We start from the raw sequence: 11,581 nt of genomic DNA on the forward strand, positions 1-11,581 counted from the left end.
CACCAGGGTTTTGTCAGTAAAGATTGCAGCCTAGAAAATCCTATGGGGCACTTCAACTCTGTTGCATTGAGTTCTGAGTTGAGAATAAATTTGAGGGCACCCAACAACAGTAACAACAAATAAATATACAAATAAATAATATCATAAAGTCAGTACAGCATACAGAAGGTGAATCATAATGTTCCATGCTAAAAACATTTCACTACTCCATACAGTAGATTTTTAAGAGCACTTTTATATATAGCCTGAATTCCTTTGGTCCCATACTCCTTATCTTGGCCCTTGTGGACAGAGTAACTAAAATTGCTCATCAGCATTCTCTACTGTTGCTTTGCCAGCTGTAAGCATAATCCTCCCTTTCTGTACTTTCTTGTTTAGAGAACCAGTACTAGAAGTCTCTAGGTCAGAAGACCTGGTCATACTGATTTTTGGTACTATGTAGTTACACTGGCAGTAAGAAAAACAATATTATTTCAGTCACTCTGGTATTATTTCAGTCATTCTGTGGATTCAAGTTAGCAGAGATTCTTAACAATAAGATTTACCAATCAATAACAATGTTTGAAATCAAGTTTTCTCTGCTGGTCTGAGAAACTAAAAACAGGATTGTAAAATGGCTTAAATTCCATTTCTCATCATTGCACTATGAGACCTAATTCTAGCGAGAAGAGGGCAGAGGGGTGACGCCATCAAAGGGACTGGGGAGGAGTTCATTACAGTAGCCCAGGCAGGGGAGTCCCTGGGTGGCATAGATGGTTAAGTGCTTGGCCTGTCAATCTACTTCTGAAAGATCACAGACAGTGAAAACCCTGTGGAGCACACTTCTACCCTGACACACATGAGGTCACCAGGAATTGGAATCTACTCAGTGGCAACTGCTAGTCCAGGCAGAAGGTGAAGATGGTTTGGGCTACCTGTCTTGTAGGGATGTGGAAGTTTGAAGGCATGTTTTGGCGGGCGTGTCCCCCTGACTTCCTGAGGGATTGCATGTGGTGCACTTTGAGAGAGAATGCTAGGATCATCCTAATTTTTTGGCAAGATAGACAGTGGTGCTATTTACTGGAATAGGAGGTGTGAGGAGGGGAAACTGAAGAGTTCCGGATACCTATTAGATATCCACGTGGACATGTCAACTAGGCAGTTAGGTATGTTTGGGGGACATCCAGGAGAGATACAGGTTTGTCAGTTATCACCCTATAAATGGTATTTAAAGTCTTGGGTAGTGCAAGCTGTTAACATACTTGGCTGCTAAACCAAAGGTTAGAGGTTTGAGTCCACCCAGAGGCATCTCAGAAGAAAGGCCTGGTGACTTACTTCCATAAAGATTGCAACCATGAAAACCTGATGTGCTGTTCTACTCTGACATACATGGTGTCACCATGAGTTGGAGTCCACTCTATGACAACTGGAAAGTCTTCGGGCTGGATGAGCTCACCACGGGGAAGGTAGAGAAGAAGGCTCAGCGCAGATTTAGAAGAGGAGCCTTCCAACAAGCCAAGAGAAGACAGTGTTTCAAGGAGGAGGGACTACTTAGGTGTGCTGAAGACGCTGCCGAGAAAATGAGGAAGACTGGATGCAGGAAGTGACCCCAGGACCTGCCACACACAGGTTACTGACAGCATCATGGAGGCACTCTCAGTTTAGGGAGGGGATAGAAACAGAGTGGAGTGGGAGGAAGAGAGAATATGAGGTGAAGTGGAGGCGGCGACTTTAGACCAGTCTTCATTACAGAACTTTTGCCAGGAGTAGGAGCAGTGAAATCGGGTGGTAGCTAAAGGGGAATTGAGTCAGTAGATATTCATACATTTTTGCTTGGTGTTTTAAGGGAGGAGCTACTGGAGACTCTTTGCTACTGGAAATGATCTAGTGCAGAGATACCCAATGATACAGAAGAAAAGGGGGCACTTTTGATGTAGAGTACCTGAGAAGGCAAGAAGGAAAGGGATCCAGAGTCTAAGGGGAAGAGTTGGTGCTGATCAGAAACAGGACACTTGATCCAGAGTATCAGGAGGTAGGCAGAGCATGCAGGTAGAGATGCCAGTGGACTGATGATGTTAGAATTAAGAAGATGAAGGAACTCCTGGCTGATTTCTTTGATTTCCTTAGTAAAATACGAGACAAGATTATCAGTGGAGGGGAAACAGGGGAAGAGGATAGAGGAGGTTTAAGGAGAGAAGAAAAGATGTGAAGGAGTAATTTTGGAAGAGCATGGCAAACATACTACGAAAGTGTAGGTGGATTGCTGGGCAATGTTGAATACCCATTTGAAATTATCTGTGAAACTTTGGAACCTAAGGACTTTTTACACTACTTCTTAATTGGCATCATGGACCTGGAATTATGCTGGAAGTTTCTTGGGGATAATTTTAACTACTACCCTCCAGAACAGAGATGGTAAATACTTGACAGCTCTACTGCCAGTACAGTCCTTGGGTGGTACGAACGGTTTGCACTTGACTACTAACCTAAAGGTTGGCAGTTTGAACCCACCCAGTGGCACTGTGGAAGAAAGGCCTGGTGATCTGCTTCTGTAAAGATTACAGCTTTGATAACACTGAGGAGCAGTTTTACTCTGTAACACATGGGGTCACCATGAGTCAGAATCCACTAGATGGCAATGGGTTTTTATACTACTAGTAGCCTTTCCTGTGCCCCCTGCTGCCCCTCATGGGGCTGTTTCCCTCTGAGCCAAGGCTTGGGCCCCAGAACTTTCCTCAATGAAGGGCAGTAGACAGCCATATTGAATTATTTGAGCTGGCTCAAGGTGAATCTTGTTTTTTTTCTTATAACAATACTAGAAAATATAACTTAATATCTGATACCATCACCTACACATCTACTGGACTCTTCATTCTTGCTAACTGCTTGAAAAAGCAGAACTAAGATTATTTTATTCTTTTTAATAATGGTGATTTTTCCTCCTGAATATAAAAATATTACAGAATCATTATGGAAAATTTGAAAAATGCAGCTTGCTGCAAAGAAAATCATACAAAATATTACAATTCATAAATAAGCACAGATTTTGACTTGTTTCCTTTGCTAATTTTTATATAAACATATATGAATACAGGTATATATATATTCCTATGTATATATTCATTTATTCATTTAGTGAAATTTGTTCGAACTCCAGGTAAATGCCAGGTACTGTTCTAGGTGATGGGAACACAGTGGGGACAAAGACTGACAACTTTCCTCTCATCCTGGAGTTTACATTCTAGTGGATACACACAGATGCCCCCAAACATACACCCTCGCTTCCACAAACAATAATATCTATTTGTGTCCTGGCTGTTTCTTTTAATGTTCCATCATGAGGATGTGCCCACACTATCTTACATTCTCTAAAAGCTTTATTTTTTCATTTCATACAATATTTTATCTTATGACTATGCCATGGTTTATTTAATCATTGTCCTGTTGTTGAACATTATAGTTGATTCCAGTGTATGAATATAAACATAAATGCTTTTGGCCACATATCTGTCTCAGGTATTTAAGTGCATCCTTCCAGAGACACACATAACCACCCAGGATCCTCTAGCTCTGCATGCTCACGAACACCCTACACCATCTGGCCCTGTCTACCCTTCTATCCTTGCCTCCTTCCAGTTTCCTCCTTGCTTACTGCCCTCAGACACGTTGGTATCCCAGCAGAGCCTCTAGACCTGCCAGGCTTGTTCTCCCTGAAGGACCTTTGCAATAACCATTCCTGCTGCCAAAATATTCCCCATCTGTTGCCTTCCATGAACTTCTTGCCAATCAGATCTCTATATAAATGTCACTTCCTCAGAGAGCTTGTTTCTGGAAACCACCTCATGTAAAGAAGTCATCAGCCACTCTCTGTCACCCCACCTCCCCCTACCCCATTTTAGGTTTTGCTGTAAGACTTATCAACATTTAATTTTTTTTATTGTTAATATTTTTTTATTGTCTGCCTCCCACCCAAGGGGAATGAGAAGCTTGTCTGTCTTTGTACCCCAAATGTCTAGAGCAGGATCTGACTCAAACTTCCTGGAAATACTTGTTGAATCAAGGAATGAGGATTCTGTCTTCTGTTGTGGAGCACCATAGCCTGGAAATAAGATGACTATAAGGACTTGTCTGAATATAGGCCAAGTAAAATAATATGTAGAGCAATCTTCTACAATAACCTATTTCTTAAAAAAAAAAAAATTAACTTGAAAAAATCGATTTTTTTATAATAAATTTGTATTCCCACATTAATCTTTCTAATAAAAGTTTTATGTCCATGTTATTTAGAAACTAGATAAGGTTAGAAAAATAATAATAATACATATCCCTACCTGTTTGTTCTGCTTCCAACTGGAAAAATATTGCACTAAAAATGTCCTACCTGTTAGACATCTTTGGACTGGAGGTCACATCAGGGGCTCACATCTATAGAGCACCTGCTCGTGGCCAGGCTCCGTGCTGTGTGGGTTCCCGCCTCCAGAGAATCAACTGTGACGTATCATAGTGCCTCAGTTTTCCAGTGAGGAGAATCAGGCCAAGACAGGTTAAGTGAAGTTCATTAAGGCCCCAGAGCTGACATGTGAGAGAGCGGAAAGCAGCCCCATGGTGTCATTTCCAGCTCTGTGAGCTTTTCCCCACTGCCCACCTGCTGCCCACAGCACTCACATCCACATTAATGAGATGGCCCCTCCAGAGGTTCATTTATGTCTTGAAAAGAACAGTTAAACTTGAAAGCAAACACTGTGGGAACTCTACACTTTTATGAAGAGTTGACTCTTCAGATGATGATACCAAGTGTAGGTTCAATGTCTTCCTTGAAGGATAAAACAGCTCCATGAACAGAGGACACAACATTTTCAAGTACTGGGTTGAGTGCAGGAGAGGAATGAATGGTTCCATAGGAACTTTTCATCCTGTTGCATCTATGAACTATGAATACTACAGTTTGACACAACTTGGAGAAGTGTTTATTACTTTTATTGGCTGGGACTCCAAGTCAGGGTATTGGTTTCCTATACCGATTTGTGACTGTCTTGGTAACATCTATTCGATTTCTACAGCACCAACCCATTAGCAGACCTGGGATTTAGTTACTTAGTGCTTCTGTAACAGAAATACCACAAATGGGTGGCTTTAAAGAGAAGAAACTTTTTTCTCACAGCTCTGGAGACTGAAAGTCCAAATCAAGGTCTCGTAGGTATTGATTCCTTCTTTGTTGGTAGTCTCTGGTGTTCCTTGGCGTTTCTTGGCTTGTAGACAATCCTCACATGGCATCTGTCTTTCCTCTGTGTGTTTACGTGTATGTGTGTATCTGTGTCTATTCTGGTCTTTTTTTTATAAGTCAGAGGTGATTAGGTTTAGGACACACCCTACACTGCCATGACCTTATTAACCTAACAAAAGAAAAATCCTGTTTCCAAACAGGATTACGTCCACATATGTTGGTGAGACATAATTCAATCCATAACAGGGACTATTTAGTCTAACTCCTTTCCTTGGGACACTTGTCCTTTTTGAGATTCTATTGTTGTCTCTCTTTACTTCTCTTTATTTTAAATTTTATTTATTTAGTGTTTTACTTTTAATTAGGTAAAACTTCAAACACATGCAGAAGTAGGAAAAAAGTGTAATAAATTCCACTTATCTACCTTCCCCAAGTATGACTTACTCTTTTTTTTTTTTTTCCTTCTCATTTTCTCAGCAAAATTTCCTTCTGGAAAGTGCACACTTGTAAAGGGCAAGCAAGTTTGCTTTTTGCCACAGTAAACAGTGGAGGGGCTCCTTGTGTCCTAGCTGGGGAAGACAAGGCAGTAGTTAGAAGACAGAGAGCAGAGCCAGCTGTGCCCAGCTGAGCAGGGCTGCCCCTTCCATCGTCTCTGCAAGATGCAGGCTCCTTAGCGCTTTAGAGCAGTAGTTTTTCTCGGGCGATTCAGGGACCAGCAGCAGCAGCAGAACCTGGGAGCTGATTAAACATACAATTGCGGGAGTCCTACCCCAGGCCTACAAGCACTAGTAGCAGTTGCTGCTGAGTCACCCCCACTCATGCAACCACATGTGTGTCAGAGTCGATTTGTGCTCCACAGTGTTTTCAATGGCTGATTTTTCAGAATCAGACTTCCAGATCTTTGTTTTGAGGTACTTCTGTGTGGACTCAAACCACCAACCTTTGGGTTAGCAGCCATGCACATTAACTACCCTAAGCCTAGGGAACTAGAAACTCTGGGGGTGAGGCATCCTTGTGACTAATGAATGCAAAAATTTTGAGATTCATTGCTGTAGAGCATGTTCTCCAGAGTCTGACAGCCCAGGTTTGATCTTAGCTCCAGCACTGAGAAGCTGTGTGACCTTGGGCAGGTTACTTAAGTTCTCTGTGCTTGATTACTTGTTTCCTTTGTAAAATTAAGATAAAAGTACCTACCTGATAAGGTTATTGGGCAGATTAAGTGAATTACTTCATGAAGGTATTTAGAATAGGGACTGGTTCCTAAAAAGTGCTAGGTAACCAGGAGGTGATGTTATTATGAGTATAAGCACAGTTAATAAGCATTGATAATGACAATGAAATAATTTTTGAGTATTCTTTATTATCATAATCAATATAGTAAATGCAGACTTCCTACTTGGAGAAAAATGTATTTTTCAGGGAATTCAAAGTGAGTGACTTGGGTTAAATATTGTATGTTAATGTCGTGTTATCCATATGAAAATTTTGGAACATAGTATATCTTTGAAAAATTTCTAAAAATAAATAAAAAGAATCTAGTCAGCTCTCCCCCCTCCTTCCCCCTTTTAAAAGAATGGCTGTTTCATTTTGGAGTGACTTGTCAGACATCTGGAAATCGGTGGACAAGTTTGGGTGGTTCCAGTCCTCCTCTTTCCTTCTTCTCCTCTCCTTTCAAATTTCTGATACAAAGTGTCTATGTTTTGTTTTATTTAAATGATAACCAGTTGCCTTCCAGTCTATTCTGACTCATGGTGACCCCAAGTATGTCAAAGTAGGACTGTGCTTCATAGGGTTTTCAATGGCTGATTCTTTGGAAGTCGATGGCCAGGCGCCTCCAAGGCGCCTCTGGGTGGACTTGAACCTCCCACCTTTCAGTTAGCAGCCAGTCATGTTAACCATTTGCACTTCTCAGGGACTCCAGTTAAATTGTAGACCTCTGACCAAGTGATAGGGGCATGAGTTTTATCCCTGTCATGGTCTCTGAATGGTTGATCATTTTCCCAGTTAAAGCACCCTCCCCCTCCCTCCCACCCTGGGGCTGCTTCCTGGTGACAGTGAAAGGTGGAAGGGAGGAGCTGTGGCCTGGCCATGGTGCCATTCAGGGGAGTCCTTTTGCTGTCAATACCTGGTGGATCTGCTGCTTCCATTCTGTAATCTTAATCCTGTTAGGGTTCAGATAGGGCCCCTCAGAAATTTTTAACCACCCTGCAGTTCCCCAGTTTCTGTTTAGGAGAGATACCTAAATGCTGGGGTCAAAATGCCCTGTCTTTCCGTTTGTCTGAAATATCACTCTGTTTCAAAGGTGAAAGCAGTGCTCAAGAAGGAGAATATGAGGATGGCAGAGTGCTTCAACCACTGTGGTTTTGAGTTAAATAATTGCAGCAGATGTTCAGACAGTAATTTCCATTTAGCAAAAACAGAGGCAGAAAATAATTAACATTTTCCTCACTGCCTGCCCCAGCTGAAGAGTGGATATGAAAACGGTTACTGTGTGAATGGGGCACATAGATGATACATTATCATCCAGAAGTTCAGCTCCTTCAATAAACTTCCGTTCGTCTCTGTCCTGTGTGTAGACGCCAAGTCCAAATGCCTTAAAAAGGAGGAGTCTGATTTTAGGCCTTGCTGTTAATTTGGTGTCCTAATTATTTTGCTTAAATTTTATGTAGTAACCAAAGCACGTGAAAAGCATATTGTAGAAAATTGACTTTTACAAGCATTATGAAGTAGTGACAAAGATTTTCAGTAACACAGAAAGATTATTTGGGTGTCTAATGACGCTTTTGAGGGTTGTGTGTTGGCAGTTATTACTCAGAGTATTGACTGAGCAGGCGAGCGTCTGTATAAATGTGAATAATTGCTTAACTAAGCAAATAGCTTTTTGTCACTTCGAAACAGTAATTTTACTTAAATAGTGACCATCCTTTCTATTTTCCCCTCCTCGCTGCCACACCCAGCAGACCCTGGGCAGTGAAAATGGTTAAGCCCTCGACTACTAACCAAAAGTTTTGCAGTTCGAACCTAGCCAGAGGCGCCTTGAAAGAAAGCCTGGCGACCTGCTTCTGAAAGGGCGGAATCATGAAAACCCTATGGAGCAGAGTTCTACTCTGACACATGTGGTCGCCATGACTCAAAATTGACTCATTGGCAACTGGCTTATTTATTTATTCTTTTCTGCTACACCCTGTTAAGTTTTTTGGGGCTTGACTGTTCATTTGCTGTTGCTTTTCTTTGAGACAGTAATATGGGCCCTGTTAATAGAACACAACTGATTTCCACCATGAAATTAATGGACCGTGCGCTGAAGGTGAAGTCAAAGTGATGGGGAAACCAGCTTCTGACATACCCAGTCTGCCATATTTCTATAGCCTTTGCACTTTTGGCCTTCATATCTTTGTTTTTCAATGAAACATCCATTATGTTGTTGGTTGTGGTTTCCTCTGTGAACACTCTTCCCTTTGTTTTTGCCCCTGGTGAGGCTCAAACTGCCCAGCAGCTCCACGAACGGATCCAGTCATGGAGTATGGACGCCAAGCTGGAAGCCCTGAAAGACTTGGCCTACCTCTCCCGGGATGTCACGTTCGCCCAGGAGTTTATCAATCTAGACGGCATCTCTCTCCTCACCCAGATGGTTGAAAGTGGCACAGAGTAAGTAGCTTTTGTCCAGCTTCGTAATCTGTCCTATTCTGACTAGCATTTTAGATACTGGTTAGTTACATTCCTTATACTTACAGTTTCTTATTTAAAAGACCAGAAACCTGGTTAGGCTCAGGAAAAAGTGACTTTTAAGAAAATACCTGCGTAGTGAGTTTGTAATTTAAGTAGCTCTACATCCCCCACCCACCAGCCTGCCAGTATCCATGGCAAAATAGAAATTCACAAAATACCTAAAATTTCAGATTTATGAGGAAAAAAAATTTAGGTCATTATCTATAAGGGCCTTTCCAACACTAAAATTATAATTCTATAACATATAAATCCCTCATTTCCCTTGCCTATTCCCAAGAAAAGTTTTTCTTCCCTGACTTAATTTAAACAAAAAAAAAAGAAGAGTACCTAACTTATATCTCAAAGTACTAAACCAAGTCAAAATATTTTTCCTGAAGTAAATTTTAATTAACTCTTTAATGATTACATACATACCCTTAATTATTTACAGTTAAAAATAATAAATATTTATCGTACCTACTGTGTGCAAAAGTATGGGAAAATGAAAAAAGATCTGAGATGTGCCTTCCAACAATTTTGGAGACTGTTAGGCAGTATAATCTTATTCTGTGAAAGCTTCTTGAAAATCAGATTTCTTAACTGCCAAGATTGGTGAAAGCATAGATGGGCTGGGATGGGGGTAATTTGGGGATAGTTTAGAGAAGAGACCCCTGGGGGTTTTAAGTAATGTGTTGGAAGCAGCTACCACCTGTTGGTCAGCTTGTCGTACTGTGGTGGCTTGTGTGTTGCTATGATGCTGGAAGCTATGCCACTGATATTTCAAACACCAGCAGGATCACCCATGGTGGGCAGGTTTCAGCAGAGCTTCCAGACTAAGACAGACTAGGAAGAAAAGTCTGGTGATCTACTTCCGGAAATTAGCTAAGGAAAACCTTATAGATCACAACAGAATATTGTCAATATAGTGCTGGAAAATGAGCCCCCTAGGTTGGAAGGCATTCAGAATAAACAGTGGCCACAACAAAGGACTTGAGCATACCAACAATTGTGAAGATAGCGCAAAACTGGGCAACATTTTTTTCTCTTGTACACAGGGTAGAACTGAGTTGGAGCTCACTCAATGGCAACTAATAACAACAATTATACAGTTAGAATTAAACTGAGGTATAATTTCTCCTGAGGTCTAGGAATCCTGAGGACGGACCAGTTAAATCTCACAGAGCTTCAGAGAGAAGGCCTTGAAGGAGGAGTTCTATCATGAACAAGGAAGGGATGGACATTTCTGATTGGGGAGCTCACCTACTTAGTAAGGGCTTTAATACTCATGGCGTGACTGGGAAATGTAAGAAGCTAGGTGTGTCTAGCTCTTATGTGTGTGGAGAGAGAACTCCCCTGACCACTGAATGCCGGGGCAGGGTTAACATGAAGCTGTCCCTTCCTATAAGACCAGTGTTGTTCACATAGACTAGTAGAATGTGTATGTTTGTTGTTGTTAAAAAAAAAAAAAAAAACCCGATTGGGACTCATAGTGACCCTATAGGGCAGAGTAGAACTGCCCCACAGGGTTTCCAAGGAGCAGCTGGTAGATTCAAACTGCCGACCTTTTGGTTAGCCCCCAAACACTTGACCACTGCTGCCTTCGGATTGGCCCCTGACTCATGGTGACTCCGTGCACAATGGGGTCAGACCATTATGAGCCATAGGGTTTTCATTGGCTGATTTTTCAGAAGTAGATCTCTAGGCCTTTCTTCCTAGTCAGTCTTAGTCTAGAAGCTCCACTGAAACCTGTTCAGCATCAGGGCGGCACACAGCCTCCATGGACAGATGGGTGGTGGCTGTGCATGAGGTGCACTGGCTGGGAATCGAACCCAGATCTCCCACGTGGAAGATAAGAATGCGGCAACTGAACTGCCACAGCCTCAGAGTGTGTAAATTAGTGGTATTCAATTGCTAGTGTTAAATTGCTAGATCTGTTAGTTATATATCAATATACTAAATGAATAATCTTCAAAATCGGGATATTTATTAGAAAGGAGTGTCATTGAGAATTGGGGTTTAAACCTGGGTCATTTAAATCTCTCTTCAGTACCTAGTGATACAAAGAATGAATTGATGACTGTACATGTTGGAGACCTGTCTCAGCCCACTCCCTCCCTTCCTTCCTTCCTTCCTACCTCCTCCTACACTTGGCATTATTTAGCCTCTGCAATTGGCACTCGTTAAAGATTCTTGTTTTCTCATTCAAAGAGAGAATGTTACAACCGCAGGGATATTTGCCATACAAGGAATGTTCTGTACACTTTGGAGTCCGGGGCCTTGCCTCACAGATAAGTAGGGAAAATCTCTAGTACTGATTAAGAAAAAACAAAATAAAACAAACAAAACAATGAAACCCAAGAGGACTGGCACGCAGGCTTTGGTGATCTGGAAAGGGTCAATTGTAGATCGGTATCGTTTATTTCTTTTTAATGATGACTAACACTCTGCTCATGAAATTTTTGGAGAACATCAACTTGGAGTAGGACTAGGGAACTCAAACCCTGGGGCCCATCAGAATCCAGAATGGTTACTATTCATAGGCTAGAGGGAACCTGAATAAAAATAAATTTAGGGATACAAGGGGCTCAACCAAAGAAAAAGGATGGGGAGGGGTCTGTCTGTGGCAGAAGCTCTAGGCTGAAGTTTAGCATGGAATGCCTAAGGTCCCTC

At 41.7% G+C, this 11,581-nt stretch overlaps 1 protein-coding gene across 1 annotated transcript in view; it reads left to right on the top strand.

The window, feature by feature from the left end:
- Nucleotides 1-11,581, top strand: part of ELMO1 (engulfment and cell motility 1) — a 648,319-nt gene that overhangs the window by 213,226 nt on the left and 423,512 nt on the right. The window contains exon 7 of the mRNA XM_004385299.2: nt 8,682-8,851. Coding sequence (XP_004385356.1) covers nt 8,682-8,851 — 170 coding nt within the window. The remainder of the gene's footprint in view (nt 1-8,681; nt 8,852-11,581) is intronic.

Source organism: Trichechus manatus, unplaced genomic scaffold (assembly GCF_000243295.1).
Source record: "Trichechus manatus latirostris isolate Lorelei unplaced genomic scaffold, TriManLat1.0 scaffold00137, whole genome shotgun sequence".
Taxonomy (NCBI): domain Eukaryota; kingdom Metazoa; phylum Chordata; class Mammalia; order Sirenia; family Trichechidae; genus Trichechus; species Trichechus manatus.